Below are 24,180 nucleotides of genomic sequence, written 5' to 3'. Positions count from 1 at the left end.
CCTAGTAAAACCATAATTGGAACCAGCTGTCTGTTTGTTTCGCCCTTTCCTCTCCCTATGTGCAGCATGACCAATCTGACATTTACTAACACATCTCTGGACCTCCAAAAGAGGGGGTTTAGAAGGTGGAGAGAGATTAGTGGTGAGGAATAACAGTCCAATCCAAATTCTATTTGGCCAGTTCTGTATACAGTCCTGTGATCCAAAGTGGGGACACCTCAAGTACGGCAGCTCTTGGTCAAATCTACATTGATTCCAAAGGTTACAGTAAGGGGCCAGCTATTTGGACTCAGCCACGGAATGAGCAAATAATGCAACAGATAGACAGACTTCATTTTTATTCTGCTTTCTAGTGAAGGTCATTGTTTGCTATCCTCCATGTGTCTACGTTACATTTCACAGTCTATTGCTTCATCCCCATCTAATGACTTGCAGGCTTTTCCATCTGATTTGCAAGAAATGAGAGCAGACATGACAGACCAAATGACTTCAATTCTGCTCGGCAGTAAGAAATACATTACACTCCGCTCAAAGCACATAAGATAAATAACAAATGGAAAAACAGACACAAAACTATCAAGAAATACAATCAAAAAGCAATAAACCCTGGCAACACAATCTGACTACAGAGAAATGACATGATTAAAGTTGTTTACGGAACTGGAATAGAAATTATTTCTCTGAATAGTATTTTGTTTCTAATATTGCTTCTTATGTGGTTCCAGGGACAGGCTGTAATACCACATGTGGTTGATCGAAAAAGTGATCTTACAAATTCTTGAACAATGAAATAGGAACAGTGAAATGTGAATTACAATTTATGACCAACAATACGGCATACAAATCATGCCCCATCTACTCAAATAAATAATAATTTGTCTAATTCATGCAATGTGTGCAAATTACTTTACAAGAAACTATAGAAATGAGCACTTGAGACCCAACAGAAACCTAAAAAAATAAAAGGCAGATTTTTCCAACCCTTGTTTTGTTTGATAATCTACCTTCTCCAGCACTGCCTCGAGGCTCTTATTTCAAATGCTACCAATGCTGTGGTAACAGAGTATAATTTAATGGGTTTCAGACTGCCAATCCCCAGGAGCCCACATGAGACAGAGAGGAGGCAGGTATCTTAATGGCTGCTTGGCTCTCTTCCTTGACTCTGCTGCAGCGTTGATAGAAATGATGTTTTTTATATGTATCTCTCTGAGTGGCAGCAGATGTTCAGCATTCTCCGGCAGCGCTCCGTTCCAGTGGGAAATCAGGGAAAACTATACACTATAAAATTAAACCACTGACACTTCAGCAACCCTGAAAGCAAATGGGCCTGCAGCATCCCAGCAAGCTGGAGAGAATCCATCATTTCTCATTTTAGAGCTTCCATCTGTACTAACTTTCATTAACACAGGCAGGATTGACAGTGGACTTTTCTAAATGGATAAACAGGGCTGCTTTTCAACGGGGCGCCCATAGTTTATGATATCACAAAGAACCACTGTGTAGGATTAAAAGATACCACATGGGAAGAGTTTGGCGGTGTGTCATACCCTGTACGCACGCAAACTACGACTATTTACATCAGATGGTGTCACAGTTGGTTTGCCTCTCAGCCCAAAAGCAATTGAATTTAACTTCAATATGTTCTAGTTCAAATCTGATCTCTTTACGCCTGGACCAGTTTAACTGATATGAGCTTGGTGAACATGGTGCATATACAGAATGTACAGCACATGTATGTGTGTGTGAGTGTGTGTGTGTGTGTGTGTATGGATGTACTGTATTTACTGTGTATATACGGTGTACTCCATGCAGTATCTCTACGTACATTATTCTTCTGATACTTGTATTAGTATGTTCTACTGGCATACTAGCTGCTTGTCTTCCTGCTATACTAGCAGAACTGCACCTATCTGAACCTCCAGGAAGGAAGTCAATCTTGCCGCTCAAAAGGGTGACAGGATATGGCATGGTCACAGTACTCACATAGGTAGACCAGTGGAACAAATACTTTTTAATTACCCTTTTAATTACCCTTTGAGCTTAATGAATTAGCATTTTAATGATGGTTGTGTAATTATGGTGGAAGTGGCTGTTGGAAAGCCACTCATGGCTTTCAGACCAGGGACAACTACACTGGAACATTTCCCTAGCACACACATGTACACACACATTTACACACACATGCACAAAATACACAGTGCCCCTTTTTCGTGAACATACTCTAATCAAGCAGATGTAATGTTTATGAGTGTGTATCTAAAGCCATATCTGTTGATGTTCAAGAAACCAAAGCCATAAGCGATGAGCACACAAACCATTGCAGTGCACCATAGCCTACAGAGGGCGATTTTAAGGCCACTGCAATTACAGCACTTTACAACAAGCTCTCCTCAAGGCATCACAGCCACAACATGAGGGTAGTTTGGCTAAAGGCCTTCTAGCTAATTAAAACACTAACATAGTTTCCAAATGACTATTAGGAATCATTTTGCAGCTCCATGCAAAACAGGCCAGGATGGATCTCAGCATGGACTTAGACAAGAAGAAAGCAATCACCATGAAATATGCATGGAGTCCAGTTCTGTGTACCAATCATTTCTGAGAGGCAACATAAATCCTTAGCCTTTAAATCTAATTCAACCCTACATCAAAGATGTTCTTGAAATACAATTTCTTCTAATTCAAACATCAAATGGGAAAACAAATCTGGAAATACATAATGTAACCCTTATGGCCAATTATACAGCATTCGAGTTTGAACACATCCAAGGCATAAAGTATCCTTTTATTCCACATCACACAGTCTATGTCTATTCTGGGTAAATGGAAAATTTGGCTCAAGCTGCTATTCAGCAGCACGTAACTTTTAATGGACTTGAATTGAGCCCATGTCTCTGTCTCTGACTCCTGATGTTGTGTGAGATGAGGGCCATGAGACAAGTTGTGGTATATATGATGGGGCATTAATAGCATAATCCTCTGCAGTGGTCAAACATCTTTTTGAGAAATGAAATAACTCACAACTGACATATCTGTCCATTGGGAAGAAGCATACTGTGGGTCCTGTAAGCCTAAACTCACAAAAGAAATATGACATGTCTTCCTGAAAATGTAGTGAGGGGGCAAATTCACATCTGTATCCAGAGCCCCCATTCACATTGGTGTTTAAGAATTGATACTGTATATTCTTCATGGGGAGGTCTCAAAGGAAAGAACATTGGTTGCTTTGTGTCTCAGTAGTGACAAAAGCCTCTCAGTCTATTTGGGCTACAGCACCTCTAATTATCTTCACTGAGATGAGGTCAGATACTGCAGGTCGCTCAATCATGACAGACACCGGCCTTGTTATCAGAGATCTGCAGACAAACAAACATGCTTTCTCAGAGGTAGCTATCCAATGCCGGTCCAATGATAATCATATCAACTACGCACAATCAAATACACAAATAACGATACAATGACTGTAAATAGACCCACACATGTGAATATCCTAAGCAGTAAAAAAACTGGGGGAGGATTAGCAACCATATTGAAGCATCACTGTTTTTAATGTAGCGTGCAATGCTATGGTGCTGGTGATGACTCAACAAGTAATAACACCGTTTGCTGCCTATTATGCATTTTTATGCATGAGACAAACATCAATGCCACTAAGAGATGTTTGGACAGTTGTCATGGCTAGACACTCGGGGGTGCACTACAGCAGAAATACATTATTATTATCACACTGGGGATGATTAGTTTGGCAGCGGATGTACTGCAAAATGTACATGGAAAATACTCTGAAGAGATATACTGAAAGAATAGGATATCCATGATACTCCTAGTATTCTTTCCTAATCACCAAGTCAAGCCTCATCAAAGAAACATAGATGCATTTTAAATTGCATCTATTTTAAACGTCATAACACAACCTCACGGCACATGTGACACAACAACAGCTCTCAGTGATTCATATGAAGGTATTCATACATTCAATACATTATACATTCGGTATTTTCATTCCATGAATGTGTAATGTGTTCATAGGTAACTCTAGGAAGCTGTTAGCTTACAAAACAGAAGACTATGAGCAATAGTTACAAAGGGGCCCAGATACTTTTAGCTACCCTACACCTGGCATGACTGCTGAACAAGGAGCTCTTGGAACTCACTTACACAAATATATCTGCTATATTGTATTTATTCAAATGAAGAACAGAGGGCAGAATATAACTGTCCATTTATATAGAAGCTTACACCTTGAATCAACTGTCCACTCCACCATCAAAGAAACCACACACCTGCTTTCACATGGACTCCTATTTCTTATCAAATTTGATATTTTGCAGAATCCACTTGTCTGCATTTACAAAAGGGTGAGATGATTCTCTTTAAGGTCACCCTGACACCAGCGCTGAATGAATGACATTTCGACTACATTTTCCTATTTTTCTCCATTTGCTTTGAAAGGACTCTCTCTCCCTTCTTCTTCTCTTCCCCTCCCCTCTCACAATACATACTAGCAAAACAAATGGCTGGGATGAATAGTTCCACCTGCCACAGTAGCTTTTGTATTGGACCGCCGGTGGGTTTAGGGTGATTACACTACAGCTGCCAGAGCCCATTCAGTCATGCCGCCCCATTTCTGCTGCACCCCCACCCACCCTCACCTTGAAGCACCACACCAGGAACAAGAGCTGACTTCTTAGAAACAATACTGTATGAGGTTTGCCTCGTCCACACTCCCCATGATAAGAATGGCAGGTAAAACAAACAGGTAAAATAAAATAAGTCAGTTCATGCTTCCTTGTCTCATTATCAACTAACCGTAGCATTGTACTATAGAGTGGCTTGTATCACAACAGTGCATGAAGGACTTCTGTGAGTACAGTACAGGGCAGGTGACGCTTTGATCTGCAGGAAGAACAGAAGTATATATTGTCTTAGTACATAGTGCCTGTTGAAGAATTACATCATCCTTAAAACTTCTCCTTATGCAGGAGGGTCACATCATCATACCTTACCTTGCCCTACCCTACAGAAGATCTGCTCCTGAGACATGAGCTTAATTTCTCGATAAATCTGATTAGCGTCTAAGACTTTAGGTTCAGCGATATTCATTATGGGTACTGTAGTTCAAGGAGGCATGTCTGCATGCTCTATTAGCCAAAGCTGGCGGGCTTCTGAGAAACTTCAAATGTTTTCAGCAAATAAACTTTGGCAAGTTCCCATTGTGCATTGTGTATTGAAGAGTTTGGCGTCTAATGGAGTACATCAAAGCCAATCAATCACCTTTTTAAGTGTTTCCAATGGCAGTTGCTCTGTTTGTCCTCCTCAAGGCCATCGTTTCTTACCCCAACTTTCTGAAGAAGGAAAGAAGGAGATGGAAGCAAACACATGCCATTCAAAAAGGTGAACAAGACAAGTAATTATCAAGACAGATGGAGGTGTTTTGAGGCTAAGGAAAGAGTGTGATATTGACACTGAGATCATTTCCATTAGAATATGCTGACAATTGTTTACGTATTCACAAGTAAAATGCCATGAGAAGAAGTCACAATCCACCATGCAGACCAAACAGTGTTTGTTTAAAAAAAAGTTGCCGTTCCTGAAGAATCATTTATTTGTATGTATATTTCATTCTTGACAGTATGTGGTGGCTTCGGATTGACTATGGAGGGATAAAATGTAGTGTCTGACTTCTCTTCAATTGAAAACTGACCTCTCAGGCACGCTCTGTAGTTCATCGCAATCGCTATTGTGTTCCGAGGGTTACATCGAAAGAGCATTTTTTCTCTATACGCGCTCAATCAAAATGACTATGAACAGGCACTGCAAAGGCCACGGTGACACTTCAATCCAGATGGCTTTGACAGGCAATTATGAATATCTGGTGGTTTTATATTGGAATAAATAAACCCCCATAGGCTAAACAGATACTGTGGTGTATCGAACGTCGTGGTGTGGATGTGATCAGTGTCGCTGGTGGTTCTTGGGAGATCAGTGACACTCTTCAAGGCCAGTGTAAGATTAAAGACTCTCTCTGTCACACACGTCTGATCATAAATTCATAAAGGAAGCCCTGTGAAGAACACATCTTTAAAGAGCAGCTTGCTGAAAATAATATGAATACTTATTTGTGACAGACCTTTATACATAGCAAATGGCATAGAACTAGCACAGAGATTGCAGTGCTGTAAAACTGTCCCTTATTGTCATCCTTATTTGTAATGTAAACCCAATATTACCTTAATTCTCTTATACTTGTAGTGAAATATTTCACTTGTATGTTCGTAGTCAACCTACATCACATAAAGTCAATCTACATTAAATGTAAAAGTGAATACATAGAAACATGTTTTATGTGATACACAGCAAAAGAAAGTTCGATAGGCCCTAACACTACAGATATTGAGCATTTCATGAGTCCGCAAGAGGCATTTATTATGAAACGCATCCAGCTAGTTTTCAGAGGGCTTCATATTTCACCGATACAATATGCACAGTGGAACATTAAGCTCAGGACATAAATGAATTATGATTTTTTTGCTCGCCCAGGTTGTGCTCTAGTGGGTGTGGCCTTGGATCCTTTAATAGCCAAGCCCAAAGCCTGACCAAACCATGTCAGAGTAGAGCTTTTAATAGCGTATTCCACACTCTAGGTGTCCTTCAAATACTACACATCCATACTTACATTTTCAATGTATTTTTTGTATACAGTTTTGTGTCCTCTGCTTTTAAATGTAGCCTAGCACTTGAGCAGTTGTTCACTGGTGATGAAACATCGACAATATAGCCAGGTCATTGGAGGAGAATATGGTTGATTACATTGGATGACGTTGAAATAATCCGTTTCTGACAGATTCCTCTGACTGTAAACCAATCATCTCTTACAATTATTGAAGACAGTGTCACTCACCATGCCTCAAGTTACCCCTCTCCTACCTCTGCCACCATTAGAACATCAATGTCTCATTTCTGCTAAATGGCGGAGGATAGATAATTGGCATATGTGCATGCATATTAATTAACTGATAATGAGATGATAAGAGTACCTCACTCTGCAGGTATAGACCCACTAATCAATTGGCCATGAAATTGGGGCAAAAATGTGCTTCTTTTATCCCGCATCTGAAATTAAAATCCTATTTAGCACAACGCTTTCCAACAAAGTGCTTTTCATTCATCTTCTCAAACACATTATTCAATCACACTTTCCATTTGTGTAATGGTAATATTTTCATGTAATTTCCCGCTGCCTCTGCGATGGCTATTTGCGATATGGCTTTGTGAAATGGCTATTCCCCTCCAGCTCTATTCACTAACTGGTAATAAACTTACAACATACATTTCAGATAAATGTCTTCAGCAAATGGAGCCAGCCTCAAGAGATTTCCTTGGTGTTGACGGATCACTTCTGCTCCCTGGTGGCGTGAGAGAGAACTGCGTGGGCAGAGCTGGACTGCCACCTGGTGGTCAACTGTTAACCATTCTACTAAGAAACCATTCTATGCAAGTTAAACATGTCGTAGCTGGTAATAAAGTCACGCCGCTGTATAACAAACTGTCCAAAACAGAGGTGCTAGGTTAGTATTACATAGTTACCGGTTAGTATTACATTGTCCCATAACAACAAACACTGTTAGTATGCACCGTCGACTCTCATGGTTAACGGTAGAGAACAGGCTGGTTTTCAGTACAACTACATTTTTCAGAAACACTGTCTTTTTTTCTCAACCAGTTTTCTTATATAATCAAATTGTTAGGTGTGATCAGGTTCATTCTCATTTGACTAGGTCAGCTGATGATGGCCAGATGATGTTACCATGCCCAAAATCAAATGCTTTGAAGAAAACAGTTATTTATGTGCCATCAATCATTGGAATACTTGCCCATTGGATATACGTAAAATTAATAGCAAAGTCTCTTTCAGGTACCATCTGAGAATGCACCATTTACAGTAGTGAGCAGGGAATGTACATATTTACTGTATTAATTTATTAAATAAATGTAGTGCTGTAATGATTTGTTCTAAGTGATTTCTGGTGATGTTTATAATGATGTCTACCAAGGTTCTGCTTTTACATGATCATTGTTAAGTAATTTGTATTTGTTTTCTTTTTGCTGGACCCCAGGAAGATTAGCTCGTCCCACTTTGGTGACAGCTAATGGGGATCCTTTTAACAATAAACAATAAACAATGCCGCACTAGACTATTCTGGAAATATGCAGGCTTTAAAAAATAATTTCAATGACATGTTGTAGAAATACGAAGCATTAGAAAAAATCTTAACTTGGTTCAGAGGGCTGTGACTAGAGGGTGGGATAAATACGGTGTGAGCTGGATGAAGCAGCAAAGCAACAAATCTTCATGACTTTATTGTAACTATGAAATTTACTTTTATACAGTCTGCTATTACTGAAAATGTGTAGCCTACAATAATATAAAACGTTAATAACAACTGTGTGGTCATTTAAATCCAAATAGTTTTAAGACTCCTGAAATCACGATATTCTATCTTGGCATTGACCTGGGGTTGGTAAAATATAGAGAAGCTGGAGGTTGGCTGATCCAAACACTGCAGTGTGTGTGTGTGTGTGTGGATAGTACACACTGTGCAGTGTGTGTGTGTGTGTGAGTGTGAGTGTGTGTGCGCGGCTGATCCAGATGACACCATGCGAGGCCAGTTGATGGACAGTTGTGCAGCATTGCCCTGTCATGCTGACAGGCTCTCCTTCACCCACGGACAGACCAATCTGTAGACACACTGACACAGACACACACAGCCAATCTCAGTGTTCACACAGACCATTTGTCATGTCGAATAGACACTGGTAGACAACACAGTGAAGTTATAGAGGTGATTGGATAAAAGTGAGTCAAGGTAAGAGTCATGAATTGCCTGTTTAAGGCCAAGTCATTACAAAACATCCTTGTGCCACTGACAGCAGAATAAAGAATGCATTTTTTTGTGAAGTAGTTCATCTAACTAAATATCATTCATCTGAATTCTCCCCATTTTTCACAAAGCACTGTGTTAGGTGTTTAGTCAAAATCCTGTCAGGTCTTACTTTGAGGAAAGTTTGGGAGGGTGTCAAGATGGATATCGTCTTCAGCTTGATTCTTCTTCTTTCTCCTCTTTGTCTTGTTCTTTTGTTCCGTTATCTTCCTCTGAGTCAGACACCTTGTTGGACGTGGCTGACCCTGGTCTTTCCTCTGGTTTTTTGGAAGGGTCGACCACCTCTGCCCCCCTGCTCAAGCTGCACCCCATAGTCCCACCCAGTGGGAAGCAAACTGATTAAAAGCTGAGTTCTGCTGAGGCTGTTGAGTTGATGAAAGTCTGAAGGCGTATAAAGTACTTCCACACTGTCCTTAACCTTAAAAGCTCAATTACTGTTGTTGAAACACTCCTCTCCCTCCCCAACCCTTCGGTCTCCATGGTAACTGCAGGACTTCCTGTTGAGTTGAGCACAGCTACCTGTGTACTGGTCTCTCAGGTTTTACTTTGCAGACCACTGCTGATTGGCTCCCAGTGGCTTATTATGATGCGTTCGCCAAGCAACATTGGTTGAGAATTAACCTCATGGCGTGCCAGGGCATGGTTACTGATAAACACTGCGGGGATTGTTTGTCAATCACTTCATTGTCATAGCAACCATTTTTCACACTATGGATTTGGATTTTTGGTAGTTAGTCACAGAAATGGGTAGAGGTGCATTTGATGGTATATTTATGATGCTGATAACCAGAGTAATATGGTAGACTTTTAGCCTGACAAATGATTACCAACAGTACATATGACAACACTTTTGCATGTGTATGGAATTCCTTGGGCTTTAAATATAGGCAACACACATTTGTATTTTATATTAATAGAGTTGATTCAAATGTACCAATATACTGTATACACCAGCTGTCACAGTTCAAGTGTCAGCATTCTTATTCTACGACTGTAAAACCCACGATGGGTCGTTGTGTGTTCACAACGACCCATCGTGCTGCGACAACTTTACCCAATACAAAAATAAATTAAAAGCATTTTCTTTGAACCTTCGCACTGGGGGGGGCTGTGAGACAGCCCGACGGTTAAAAGAAAATGCTTCACTTTATTTTTGTATGAGGTAAAGTTGTCGCAACACGTGGGGGAGGGGGGGGGGGGTCACAATGACCGAAGGGTCACAATAACCGAAGATAACACAAGGGTTAATTTAGTGCAAATACACTGGAACAGTTCTAAAGCAGAAAACACAATAATTGAGAATGCATGATTAACACTATAGTGGCTACTATCTTCTCAACCTGCTCCGCCACTCAGGAAACAGAAAAAAAAGTGCTCCTAACAATGCCAGTTCACATCTCTCTGAGGGAAAACCAAAAGTTCACAGTGTCTGTAAGTGCAATAAAAAGCCAGGGAACAGTTGTACGGTTAAAAGACAGAATTGCAGAATCAGATTCATTAGCGTATACTTCAAATTAAGATGATGTTCCGATACATGGGCAGACGTAGAATACCCAACCCCTCATTAGTTCATAAGGCTTGAACAACAAATGTTTTGGAGTGCTGGAAAGTGTATAAACGCTGCTTTACTTTCGCTAAAAGTTTGCCTCGAAAGGTTAACGGGATATATTGTATTGTATTTATTGTAATGTTTGGGTCCAAATTCCAGTAAGTAGTGCTCACTAGCGAGTCTTATGGTTCAGACATGAGGAATGCTTGGTGGAATGGCCAGGTGGCTTTGTGCTCTGCTCCGGGCCTGCTCATCAGCCAGCTCTGCCAGGCGTCTCTGCAAGGCTGAGGGCCCCCCTCGGCGCCTCCTCATTGGGGGCCGTCCATCCTCTTCATCCTCCTCCACCCCAGCCTCTACAGCTGTAGGACGCCTCCTGGTGGCGGTCTTGACCATGTTGTTGATCTCATGCAGACACTGCCGGACAGGGAGAATCATTTGATCAGCAAGCTGCATGGTTCCAGTCACTATAAGCTGAACAAGCTCATGTCACAGCGCATGACATCAAAAGCTCATGAGCAGTTTGAGGTGGTTGAGAATGCTCTGCTGTTATGTGATTTCTTCAACTCAACAACAAGAAGGTACACCATCTTGTGAGAGAGAATGGAACTGGAAAGCGTGCATGTATGCAGTTGGATGACTGAGTGTGCGGTTAGATTTGAGAAAGGTTTCTGACATTACACAACAGAACGACATTAGTTGTAATTTTAGATAGTACCAAACTCCCACCTCTGGGGAACTCCTGTTTACAAAGTAGAGTGCCCTACGGGCGTGGCTGGGTGGGGAGTGGGGTTTGTCAGCGTAGAGGGGTGAGATGTAGAAAGAGCGATGGAGGCGGAGCCTGTGAGGACATTTCGATGGCAGGGTGGGGAATGGAGAATAGGGAGGGGTTTTAACCTGCACAAAAAACAAAGACAAATCTACGTCCATATCTTTCACTACAGGATTTCATACCCAATGACTGCTCAATGAAGTTAGAATATCTAACGTACCGGTATGCTGCCATATGGTATACTGCAACGGTATGCTGCAATACTACAGTAGTACTGTATGTTACTCGTATTGTTGATCGCTAATATAATCTCAATTCAGTTGAGCTGTATACATTGCAAACTTACCCCTGCTCTGGTCAGTGCTTCTGGAGAGTAGCGCACAGCAAAACTGTACATATGTGTGCTGTAGATGGTGTTGTAGAAGTGGATAAGGGCCCTCCTCTCCCCCTGCTCTGGTTTGGAGGACACCCCAGATCCAGCACAGCTGGATTCTGCAGTGGACAGGAAACAGGCAAAAGTCATTGTGAGGCCTGTCTGCTGTAGGACATGGTGACTCAAACATCCCAGGACTCCTCTTACTGCAGTGTGCATGTATGTATCTGTGTCTGTGTGTGTGTGGGGGGGGGCGTATTTAATAAGTCAGATGGCTGTGCGGTGAGGGAGTCAGATGGATGTGCAGTGAGGGAGTCAGGCTAGTAATCAGAAGGTTGCCGGATCGATTCCCCACCGTGCTAAATGATGTTGTGTCCTTGGGCAAGGCACTTCACCCTACTTGCCTCGGGGGGGAATGTCCCTGTACTTACTGGATAAGAAGGTTTGCTAAATGTAAATGTAATAGGGTGTCTTACTGGACTCATCTCTGGCTTTGTTGGAAGAGTTTTGTGTCCCAGTGCTTGTGTCTTTAGTCATAACACCTTTGGGTGTCTGTGAAAAAAGGACAACTTAGTCTTGGACTCTTTCACCAGACCAGAGAGCAAATACTTTAAATCAATCTCAAGTCTTACATTCTTGCTGGCATGAGGCACATTGAAGATGTTCATGATATGCTTGAAGGAAATGTCTTCTTTGGAGACCTGCACAATGAGCAATGCAAGCTATGTTAGCTTTCATCAGCAATGCAGTCTACTGTAAAAATGTTACCCTACAGTTCAATCTCAGCCTTGTAACACAGCATGTGTTTGTGTCAATCACCAGAACATAAGCTACGATAAACCAGGCTAGTGACCAAGAGTCAGGAACCAACCACAGGACAGTACCTTGGCCATAATAAAGATGGCGCACATGAGGAGAACGTTCAGGTGGCGATCTTTCATCAGCTCAGAGTAGTGGACCAGAGAATACTCTAAACACGTCCAGATCTTCAGTCGCAGCTCGTCTGAGATTTTCAGCTTGGGACAGACGTTCTGCAAGCGCCTGCTGGTCAGGAGGTAGACCTGACATAGACAGAGTAGATCGTGGAACATGTCTGGTTATGCAAGGAACACATTACTGAAATACAGACTGAAAAGAACAGAAGGTACATTTGGTTTTCTAAAGAACTTCTGTACCTTTCGGAGGAACAGAGACAGCGAGCCCACTCCATGACGTTTGTTTGTGTTTGGGACTAAAGCTGGGGCTGGGAATGGGACTGGGGCTGGGGCCGAGTCAAGGCCCTGGGCCTGGGGCGACTGTGTGGTACTACTGGGTACTTGCCGTGTGGTAGTGGGCTGTCCCATTAAAAACAGCCCCCCTAGATGCACTGATAGAAAAAGGACACCAGGAAAGGAATCAAAGATAATCTTCTTTCAATTCAAATATTCAATTGTTGCTGTACCCTGTTTGAAAGAAAAATAGCTGTACAAACTCTATAGTATGCATTGTCTACGGTATTTACTTAAACATAATACGCAGCTTTAGCACCGAGGGTGTGGACTTAGTACCTTGGACAGGTATGGTGACACTTTGTCCATTGTTCGTAGTGACGGTGGCTGCTGCCATAGTGACCACTATCTGGCCCGTAACCATGACAGAGGACAATTGTGGCTCTATAACTGATGTGGCAAGGTCTGAGGTCATTATTGAACCAGCAGGGGGGGAAGTGTACATATCACAAAGACCAGTAGAAGATTCAGGGATCCCTTGGAAAGACAAAGAAGCCAAAGTCAACATCACTAGCTCCCCTCTCAACCACAATGTATTTAATATTTTGTGACAACTTTCTTTTGTTCATTGATGAGATCCAATGTGACCGTATCTACCTGGGTCTCTATGGGTTACAATGTCACCTGTGGTCCTTTGAAGGACATTAGGAGCGTTTGTGCTATCGCCCAGGTGTTGTGAGGGCGTCACCTGCAACAAACACAGATCCAAGACATTTCAAGGTTGAGGACCTTGCACAAGTGCATACACACAGTATTTTATCATGGTCCACCTTAGTTGGTTTGTTATACAGCAAAGGCCTCTGTAGACAGCTAATGGGCAATAAATGAAAAATGACGGTTTCATAGGGTTAGGTATTGGTGTAGTGCAGCGTCACACCTCCAGGCAGGTGGGCAGGTCGCCCTGGACAGCCCTGATGCTGTCCCACAGAGGGGACTGTCTGCTCCAGGCCAGTTCCTCCAACACCTGCTCCTCCACCCACTTCAGGTGCTTGGGCACAGCTGGTGGCCAGGCCTCCTCAGAGCGCAGCATCAGCTCTATGACCTCGAGGTACCAAAACAGATACATTCAAGTTAAATATAATAATATTCTTAGTTAAATATATTTGGCAAATATAACAATATGAGTCCAACGTGACTCTAATATGAGTTTATTTTATGTAAAGCTCCAAAAACTACTTAGCGCTCAAATGAATGCAAATACATTTCTCACACACAATCGCATTACTTGTTGAAGTCCCTATCTACACTCACATCTAACCGATACTAGGACATGTTTACAACATCTGGCTACCGTGACAAATATGATCACATTCTGTGGGAAAGATTGGACAGCAATGGCACCAGTATAGACTACATAACCAAACCTATGTGGACGCCTGACCATCACACCTATGAGCTTGTTGGATATCCCATTCCAAAACCATGCGCATGCTTGTGGTGTTGGCTTTCCTTTTGCAGCTATAACAGCATACAACATATAGTGAATGTTTATGTGAACTTTACACAAAATACATATACAGTCTATACTACATCAACAGAGACACAACAGCAGACTCTAAGTCTAACTCACATGACTCTCTCTCTCTCTCTCTCTCTCTTACACACACGCACACACACACACACACACATTTGAGGTGTACTCTAGTAGGCCACCTTGTAAAAGTCGTAGGGTGCAATCTCGAAGATCTTGATGACCAGACAGAAGCTACCCCTGAAATGATGGGAGAACATAACCATCTCCACACAGCAGGCTACTAGGGAACGCTGGAACACGTCATGCCCCAGAATGCACTGAAAGAGAAACAGAAATGTGTCATCAACAGCGAAACAATATATTTCACTTCATCACATGGTCAAACATTGCCCCCCAGTGGCTATAAGTTGATATGATGTCAGTGGATAACGTCAAGTCAATGGGTGTTGTGAAGATGCAGTCGTGTACAGCAGAGGGCAGCAGACTCACAGACAGATCCTTGTCAACCAGCCTCTTTCTCTCTTCAGTAACGATGGCCTCCAGCATACTATAGTAGAGAGCCTCTGCCTCCCGGCAGTACTGGACTGCAGTGTCTACAAACAGAAAACAAAATGCAGCAGTCTCTTCATCGACCACAACAGTGAAGCTCAATCAGCCTTCTCACCGCCATCCAGAATGTTCTTAACACATCACCAGATGGCCTCACGAAGAGAGCAACACAACATCTCTGCTCTGCTTTTACAGGGCCTTCATAATCTCTAACTCTGAGCTTCAAATGTCTTTCCTAGACGAACTAACCCCAGTCACAAGTTCTCTCTCACGTTCTTTAGCGGGACTGTCAAACAAAGGAACAGACCTTTCCCTTCTTCATTAAGTTATGCAGCACATTCAGGGACGTAGGATTGATATCAGCTTAGTCAGGGACATCAATAGTAAATGCATGCGCGCTCCCAATTTTTTTCTCAATTATTTGCGTGCAAAAAAATAACTTAATGTAATATAATATGTCAGACTCATGTTGTTATTATGTTTGAGTCCAAAAACGATGCATGTTTTTTTTCCCACTGGGAGGGCACACAGAGGGCACTGCATCACATTCTTTCCACAGGTAGGGCACCATAGAAAGGACTCTATCATGTTTTCTTGCACACTGGGTCACCATACAGGACCCTTTATCATGTTTAATCTACCATAAGGGCATCCAAGAGGGCACTTTTGCCTTCATGGGGGCACCAGGGGGGGTGACCGACTAACCTCCTGCCCCCGAGTCCACCACTGCACACACACACACACACACATCATAATGTCATTGCTCAGATGTAACGCAGCACGTGAGAGCACCCACCTGCGGCCAAGCCACTCTTCTCAGGAGGTTCCTCAAAGTGCTGGATAAAGATGTCCGCCATGTTTCTCAGTCTGGAGGCTACCGTCTCAGATGGATCTTTTGCACAGGTTCTGAGGGAACGAGCCAGAGAGGAACCATGAGAAGGAATCTCTTATGGCCCCACAAACCTGACCCCTTTTCCACCGATCCATCAATTATCAAGAAAGACTGATAAGACCCCCCCCCCCCCCTCCCACACACACACGTAATCCATACACCACTCACCCGCAGGCACACACACATATCCATAGCCCGTGCTGCTAACCTGAATATGTTGGTCAGGCTGACACTGGGGCCAAATCTCCTCGGCCCCAGCATGCCTTGCGGATGTGTTGCCATGGCAACCGGCCGACCGCCACCAACACTTGTGCAGCTGTCTCTCTGGTTGAGTTAACAAGTGTACCTAAACATAAGTACATAACATGAGTTACATGAAAAACATTTTTTTACAAGACACTCAAATGGCACAAGTTGGTACAACACCTAATTGGCCACTTTATCCAGAACTCTCAGGTTCAGGGTAAAGAAGCCCAGGAGAATTTAGCACGAGGTTCTTACAAAAGATGCTGGATCATGGAAACAGAAAGTGACACCACATGTATACTTGCATACCAAAAGGGTTTTCTCACTCAAGTACCAGTAATGTGTGACCAGGAAGCTTCATTCATCCAGATCACTGGGAGCAACAAGTTGTCTGAACGGCAACTTGTTTGCCATGTGCCTGTGTGCTACAGCTCACTGAGTTGCTAAATATAGCGTCTCTCTTGCCATTTGTCTGTCTATCTCTCTCTCTGTACTTGAGTGTTTCTAGCTCTCTCCCTCTCTCCAACATTATGCCATAGCCTTGGCTGGCCCCTGGAAAAGATTTTGCAGCAGCCACATATAGTTGTAATTACATCATGGCTGGCTTAGTAGTAAGCTGTATCTCCCACCAGGAAGGAAGTAGGTTCCGCCCCATCCTGTCTGAGATAGACAACGACGTTCATGTTTATAGTACGGAAGTCCCAACATGTGGAGCATGCAAATACACAAACAGAGTATGCACAACTCATTATTTATATACATTTATCATTTGAATACTATAGATTACAATATATTTTTGTTATTGCAACAGTGTGGATGACCACACATTGGAAGGGTTTGTTAAAACTTGCCAGCTGCCCACTAATATTTAAAACACTATAAGCAGCACAGCTGTAAGGGCTGGCTCAATCAGCGCATTGGTAAACAACACATGTTTAAATCCTGGCAGTAATACTTTCAGTACAGGGTACACATGCATTCGCCTATAAACACAGTCTACGTATTTTCCATTCAGCTTGATAGTAGTAAAATGAGTAGCCTTACACTGGCTATACCTTTCGGTTTCATTTAGGGTCTCATGATTGGATTTGTCATTCACAAATCATATTATAGTCTGTCTACAGCAAAAGAAACACACAAACATCATCTCATATTTAATCAATATTCAAAAGATGTAATCCCACATCACAGACCTCAAGAGGGCAGGTTCAACATCATGTATCCTTGTTATCCTACACCTATCACAGAGTCTGTAAAAGAGAGACACAGGACAAGAGAGAGAGATGGACATAGACAAAGTGACAGAGGAAGAAAAAGTACTATAATGAATTAGCAATTAAGGAAGGTACTTACAAGTACCAGTTTTGAGTGAGTGCAGTGTGGTAGGTTAAAGCTTCGGGATCAAGATTTGATAAGTCCTGACTTGAAAAGGGTTGCTACTTCTCCCTCTTCTCTCCCTTGCGCTGTCTCTCTACACCCCTGTCTTCTTTTCTTCGGACTTTGTCAGATGCCAAAGGACCACAGGTGGGCGTGGTATTATGCGCGTCATATTTTTCTAATAAAAATAAATATTGCAGACTAACATGGTCAATTTGTTCACATTGCACACTATTGCTACGCACCTAGAAGCGACTGTGACTGCACGTCAAACACGCCAGCTGGTGTTAGGTGCTACTTGATTTTCAGCGAAAGAAAGGCGTTTTAGTTTGAGGAACTGGTGGCGTCGGAGGTAGAAAAAACCCACTTGCCTCACAGGCATGCCCCAACTTGTCATAGGCAACTTGTTGCTATGATAAGGGAGGCCATGTAAGGCTGAGGCACTGGCGGGAGAGAAGGCATGCAGTAGCGCCACCACAAGGTAATGTGATGACACTGCATTGTTTACAGGTTGATTGAAAAAATAAAGTAGGCCTACTACTTTTTAATATTTTAATAACAGTTTTCACTATGAGGTCAGTTCTACCACAAATCATCATATTTATGGTGTAGAACTTGCAATTTAAAATTATTCTTGATATTTCCAAAGAACTTGAAGGTAATTGCTACATAGCGATGGAATGGACAAAGACAGTCTTAATGGATAGTCAGAATATGTTTAATAAAAATAATTAAACCTCAATTTCCTCTATAGAACTTCATAGAAAGTAATCAAATAAATTACAAATTACTTCTTAAGACACCTTTCCTCCACTACATAAAGCATTATTTGTCTACAGACCACAACTTGCAAATATTGCAACAAAATAACAAGAAATCGACTTTAAGATGACGTTTAGGATATTATCAAGCTTGAAACAAAAAAATACAAAGGCAATAATCTAGTCTTGTCAATCCAGCAACTAATTCACTTTCATGTAGTAGTGTATGGTGTCTTATTCTGTGTTTGCATATTGGTGGTAATGTCCTTGTGGCTGAGTCCAGCACTTTCAATGTATTGGGAAATATATTAAAAAGTAACCAAAATACCAAATCAAACCACATGAACAAAAGGTTTAGTTAAATCTCACATTGTTAACTCTCCCTACCTCTCCCTAGATACCTCTTAGTTCTCAATAATGTAGAGGTTTCCAGTCTTCTGCAAATGCAGGCTCATCTCTCAGTAAACTACCAACCCATCTCCCTATTGAGTTAAAATATAAAGCCTGCTAAAACAATCATAGTTGGGTGAGTATTATTAGTAACCAGGAAGCAGCAGTGTATGGGCGTTTGCCTAAGGGCACAGTTAGTTTAAGGGAAAGTGTTTTTGCAGTATAAAAAAAAGACAGGTGAAGGGTGTTCTTTGAATTCTCTGCCTGGAGTAAAAGCAGGCATAACAAAGATGGCTACCACTCAACACATACAAAACAAATCACTTAAGGACATCATAGGCTGAGAGGGAAATGCACCCTAATGTCAAAGCTGTGTCAGATAAGTGTTTTTGTCAGTCTTGACATGACTCAGTGGGCTTCAACATTGACGCAGAGGTTCAGTACAACAACACTGACATCTACATGGAGGCAGACATTGGCTCAATGTGTTTCTTTACCACAGGTCCATTTGATGTATTTTTTTTTAATGTTGACAATAAAACAAACAACTATTTTGAAATGTGTATAGCAGTCCAATGTGTACCAACAGTCTTGCAACAACAGCTTTTGAGCCCAGATTAACCATGTAGTGATCATAAACAAACACACCACATCAAATAAAGAACATGTAAGCTATCTGTTTAATCAGATACTGGGGAATAGAAGAAAGAGGAACAGAGATACATTGTAAGGTCACTTCTACACGTTTCTACAGCTCCATTCACCAGTGGATCAGTAAAACTTGCCGATTACGTTAAAAAGAGACACCTGAAGCAGAGAATTCCCTTGGAATACAAAGACCACAGTCAGCAATACATCTTGTTTGGAAGGTAGATATTAAGCCTGGAAAAGGAAAGCCTACACTATATCCATACAGCCCAAATACTTTAATTGATGTTTCGCATCACTGCAAGACGTAGCGATGCTGACACAGTTGTCAGGTGTAAACTACATTTCATGTAAAATTATATTCTGCTGCAAACTAATTGATACAGAGACAACCCCAACATGTTTCCTGATACACAAACAGAGATCACCCAACTGCTTCCAGAAACAGAGTCATCTGGAACCGAGCCAGGTGCTGAAGAGGGGGAGAGGGAGGGGGGAGAGGAGGCATGATGGAGCTCCACAGACTGCTCCGGCAGCTAGCGTCGTCATGAGAGGAGCACATAATACTACAGACCAGCCAACCCTTTCCTGGACCTTGAACCCAGCAGGCAAGGTCCTATCCCACGGCCTGGGACCCCTCCACACTCGTCCTGGAGATACGGAGTGTGTCGTGTGCTCTGGGTGACAGCGCCCGGCCGGATCGTTCCGGCAAGGGGCAGTACCGTCCGGTTAACATCCCAGTTGCAGCTAATCATGCGACCCCCGGTCAGGGGGATCATACAGTCTAACACTCACAACTCGCTTCCCTTACAACAGAAACACAGTGCATTAATCCCTCCCTCGCTCATACACACATACACTGGTTTGGGTTAAATCCACTGTAAGTTGACTTTACCCAGCCCAAATAGGCAGACATTCGACCCAATGAAAGCAAACAGCCAAAGCGAGTGGAAGCTCTCAAGAGTACCCATAGAGTTCCAGTGGGAACACGTACACAGGACACAAGCCACAGAGAGGGACATGGGCCGTTTGAACAGTGAACTCAATCCTGTTAGCAAAGCTGAGGTAAGATGCTGTTAAACATGCCAGTATGTCATTTCTTTTCACATTGTCAGAACATTCTTCCTGATTGTGATTATGAACACAGATTTATTTGAATAAATCTCTGCCTCATTAGACTTGGGCAGCTTTTGGCACTCCATCCTAACAAATGCTTCATGGGGCAGACACTTGTACTGTATTAAAAAAAGAAAAATGTGCTAGCAATTCTACAAAGAAACTGAAGTGGACCTCAGAATTAATTTGTGGGATTTTGACTGTCAGAAGACAAAATCATATCTAATCCGTTTGAGTCCGCTTTGATATGGTGACTGCAGGGTGTTGAGTGGTAGGCTGTGGATACTACAAGGGCCTTGGTTGGGATGTGCAGTGGAATATGGCCGACATAAGGAATCTACAGCTTCAGTGACATTCATTAGCTGCCCGAGTTATTGCTGACTTTCCCAAAGTACGATCTGCAAAGTATATGCGTGAGGAAACCTGTATTTACAAAAGGAATCCAAACAAAATATTTGTCAAGTTCTTCTCAACCTCCCAACTCCAAAATATATTAATAGTACAGCTCAGCTGGAGCATCAATGTTTTTCCTCTTTTTTTTAATAAAATTAAATCCCAACATGATAATTACAATAATGCCAGTCTGATTTCTTTTTCCGTTTGTTGCAATTGTACATCATTGTGTTATACAAGTTCACAAAGTTCGGAAATCTACTAAAGTTTGACATGCAAAATGCCTCTCAAAACAAGATTGTACCTTTGAACAAACACTGAAATTTTATTTCAGTTCCTTTAGGTCATTTTTTTTTTCCTTTTTTTTTCTTTTTCTTTCTTTCTTTCAGTTCTTACACGTTTGCGTTAGTTTTCTGTATTTACATGAAAAGAAATCACAATGTAAGTGCAAGAAAATCCATATATATGTATATATATGTGTACATTTCTAGGAGATACATAAATATATTTATATTTATATATTCATGGGCTCAGTCTTCATCGCTGGAGTCTGAGTCACCAGACGATGAAGAGGAGCTCCCCGACTCTGATGAAGATGACTCTGCTTTCCCCGACCCCTCTGCACCACTGTCCTTCTGCTCTGCAGACTCCTCCCCCTCTCCCTCCTCCTCCTCCTCATCATCATCTTCATCATCTTGGCCCCTCTCCTCCGGTCGCTCCATCTCCTGGGGTGGTGAGTGGGAGGGGCCAGGGGATGGGGTGGGGTCAGTGTTTGTGCTCTGTGGCTGTGAGGTGGACGCTGGGAGGTTAAGGCCTGGAGTAAGAAGCATCCCTGGGTAAAGCATACTGGAGAGTAACAAGGGGTTAAGTGACAGTGGATGGCTGGAGGCTGTCGCGGCAGCAGAAGCACTTGGTGGGGTGGTGGCAGAGGAGGTGGAGGGCTCGCTGGCACCGGTGGAGGCATGCTCCCCGCTCTGCCCCTCTGTCCTGTCCCCTTTGGTGTCGGAGGTGTGGGCGGGGCTCTGCGAGGGGGCTTTGGAGGCCGAAGACTCTCCTCCTCCACTGTTACTGCTGGCTGCTCCCTTCTTCTTGTCCTCTGACCCCCCCGTCCCATCCTGGGGGGCTTGCCCAGAAGCCCGCTCATTCCCAGCAGGTTGGGGAGTCCGGCCATGCCAGAGAGCATCATGGGAAACATTGCGGCCAGGTTGCTGGCGGCCAGGTTGCTGGCGTCAGGGGGTAAGCCCATGAGGCCAGCGGTGAGCTGCAAGGACTGCAGGCTCTGGAGGTTCTGCTGGAAGGCCTGCAGGCTGTTGAGGTCCATGCCGGAGAGGAGACCGTTGGCCAGCATGGGGTTGAGACCCAGGGCGGCTGCCCCGCTGTTAGCCGCAGCCGCAGCCTTGGCCAGGGCGCTCTTGGGCCGCCGACCGCGCCGGCTCACCTCCTCTGGAACGATGGGTCCGGTGAGGATGCGGTCGAACATGCTCTCTGGGAGGTAGCCCTGGGGGTTGGGAGGAGAAAGACAGGGTTAGACCTTTACTGGAGGGGATCAAACCAAGGCTGGAGGCCTACAGAGGCTCTGGTGCTTCAGCGCTGGCAGACTCACCGACTGCTTGACCACATCGGCCCACTCGGGGGGAACGCCGTACTCCGGATTCTCCTGGAGGAACCGGCACAGGTCCTTCAGAGGCGGGGCGAACGCACCGCCCACCTGCGAAAGGGGGAGGAACGAGGTGAGTCACAAAGAAGCCCCCAAAACGTGCACCCAGAGCAGGCACTGGTGCTGGGCAACCCCCTCCCCCCTCACCTTGCGGGCGTTTCTCCTGTTGATGATCTGCACCCTCTCCTCGCCCGTCAGGCTGTTGACGTCAATCTTGTTGGGGTTCCTGCAGCGGTGCCTCTTCTGCTTGGGCCGCCCGTCCTGGAACTGCATCTGGATCTTATTGACGCCCTGGGGACGGAGGTTTAGGGCGTTAGTGCTGGAGCACGGGGCCTCGCAGGGCCACAACACCCTCTCACTGAAGCAGGTGCGCTCCCCATTCTCAGCCCCGAAAGGTGGGATGGTGAATCAGAGGGTGGGGAGGAGGAGGGTGAGGACGGGACTCACAGGGATGAAGGCCCCTGTGTCGGCCACAAAGCCCGGGTGTTCCCTCAGCCACTGTTCCAGGTCTTTCCTCGAGGGGGCGTCGTCTCCGGCGAGGCGCGTCCCGTCTTTCAGGTTGATGACGGGGACCCTGCTCTCCATGTCCACTGGGGCCTGGGGCCCGCCCTGGCCGTACCCCGGCACGGAGGCTCCAGGGAGGCCGGCTTGCGCCATCCCGCCCCACGCTGGGGGCACCTGAGACACACACCAACCCCCCCTGTCAGTCAGCAGCTACAAACTGCTGGAGCACACGCTGGCATATAAGGGTTTGAGAGAGTCCACAGCGAGAGTTGCTTGCATGGAAAGGGAGCCAGGTACAGAGGGAGAGAGAGGGAGGGAGTATTGACTGGGAAAGAGGGAGAACCCAAAAAGAGGAAAGGAGAGGTGAGTCCTTACGCGTTCCTCTACAGGCGGGACTCTGTTCTTGTTCATGAAGAGCAGGTCCATTCCCTCCACATTCTTCCTCCGGCCTCTCCTCCTCTTCACCACCGGCTGGCCGTCCATCCCCCCGTTCAGCCTCATCTGACCGGCCAGGCCTGGAGGCTCTGGGAAACAGCATCCACACCATCAACATTGGATAAGGAACACAGGTCTGGCATGAATTATGACAACCTTAGTTTGGATTTTTTCCCATGTGTTTTTAGTCCTCTTTAGGCATACAAAAATGAAGTTGAACATTACTTATTTTATACACACATTTGTTATACACAATAGTTTTGGTCCACTCAGGTGGACAGCATGGGTTGTGAAGAAATAAGAAACTGAAGAAATATGGATTAACCAAACCAATGATAAAAATCATATATTATGCTGTTAAAACTACCGTGTCACATAATTGACCATCTTTCTCAATGAAATGCTATGAAATTTGAAGACTCTTCTGATTCCTCAGCCTCTTCCCTCTCCCTTTTTACTGACACTCTTTTCTCCTCTCTCCCACCCACATTGTAATCCTGTCTCCTGTCTCCTATCTTGTAGGCTAGTGGTTCTCAACCTTAGTCCTTAGGGACATCCTTGCCCTGCATGTTTCCCCTGCTCCAACACACCTGATTCAAATGAATGGTCGTTATCAGGCTTATGCTGAGCTCGATAACAACTCAATCATTTGAATCAGGTGTGAGAAACATCTAAAACAGGGGCCTCCAACCCTGCTCCTGGGGAGATACCTGCCTGTAGGTTTGGGCTCCAACAATCTAATAATTAGCTGGTTGATCAGGTAACTAGTGTAGAATAAAGTCAAATGAGTGCCACATGAACTAGAGTGGCTGATGTGAAACTAAACCACCAAAACCC

At 43.8% G+C, this 24,180-nt stretch overlaps 2 protein-coding genes across 2 annotated transcripts in view; both read right to left on the bottom strand.

Moving 5' to 3' along the window:
• Nucleotides 1–10,606: 10,606 nt before the first annotated feature.
• Nucleotides 10,607–16,601, bottom strand: LOC146246723 (retinoblastoma-like protein 2). The gene is made up of 15 exons (XM_084682364.1): nucleotides 16,372–16,601; nucleotides 16,025–16,162; nucleotides 15,721–15,830; nucleotides 14,865–14,968; nucleotides 14,555–14,692; nucleotides 13,779–13,943; nucleotides 13,499–13,589; nucleotides 13,181–13,378; nucleotides 12,809–12,999; nucleotides 12,518–12,694; nucleotides 12,266–12,334; nucleotides 12,110–12,185; nucleotides 11,607–11,752; nucleotides 11,218–11,385; nucleotides 10,607–10,905 (listed from the first exon to the last, which is right to left on the bottom strand). Exons 2-15 carry the CDS (start codon nucleotides 16,096–16,098, stop codon nucleotides 10,681–10,683), a joined length of 1,932 nt encoding a protein of 643 aa, XP_084538490.1. The 5' UTR covers nucleotides 16,099–16,162; nucleotides 16,372–16,601; the 3' UTR covers nucleotides 10,607–10,680.
• Nucleotides 16,602–18,135: 1,534 nt separating this feature from the next.
• Nucleotides 18,136–24,180, bottom strand: part of chd9 (chromodomain helicase DNA binding protein 9) — a 53,607-nt gene continuing 47,562 nt past the window's right edge. Inside the window, 6 exon segments of the mRNA XM_084682363.1 lie at nucleotides 18,136–21,867; nucleotides 21,870–22,245; nucleotides 22,351–22,455; nucleotides 22,552–22,695; nucleotides 22,852–23,082; nucleotides 23,284–23,432. Coding sequence (XP_084538489.1) covers nucleotides 21,278–21,867; nucleotides 21,870–22,245; nucleotides 22,351–22,455; nucleotides 22,552–22,695; nucleotides 22,852–23,082; nucleotides 23,284–23,432 — 1,595 coding nt within the window. The 3' untranslated portion in view covers nucleotides 18,136–21,277.

This window comes from Hypomesus nipponensis, chromosome 19 (genome assembly GCF_054491055.1).
Source record: "Hypomesus nipponensis isolate SF chromosome 19, ASM5449105v1, whole genome shotgun sequence".
NCBI classification, from domain to species: Eukaryota; Metazoa; Chordata; class Actinopteri; order Osmeriformes; family Osmeridae; genus Hypomesus; species Hypomesus nipponensis.
The sequence above is the reverse complement of the archived record's forward strand: the minus strand, read 5'-3'. Positions and strand labels throughout refer to the sequence as shown.

Coding starts and splice junctions, on each gene's coding strand:
- LOC146246723 (XM_084682364.1), bottom strand. CDS start 16,098: ATGGCAACACATCCGCAAGGCATGCTGGGGCCGAGGAGATTTGGCCCC. Junction 11,753..12,109: donor CAAAGCCAGAGATGAGTCCA/GTAAGACACCCT, acceptor TGTCCACTGCAG/AATCCAGCTGTGCTGGATCT. Junction 10,906..11,217: donor TAAACAGGAGTTCCCCAGAG/GTGGGAGTTTGG, acceptor CCTGTCCGGCAG/TGTCTGCATGAGATCAACAA.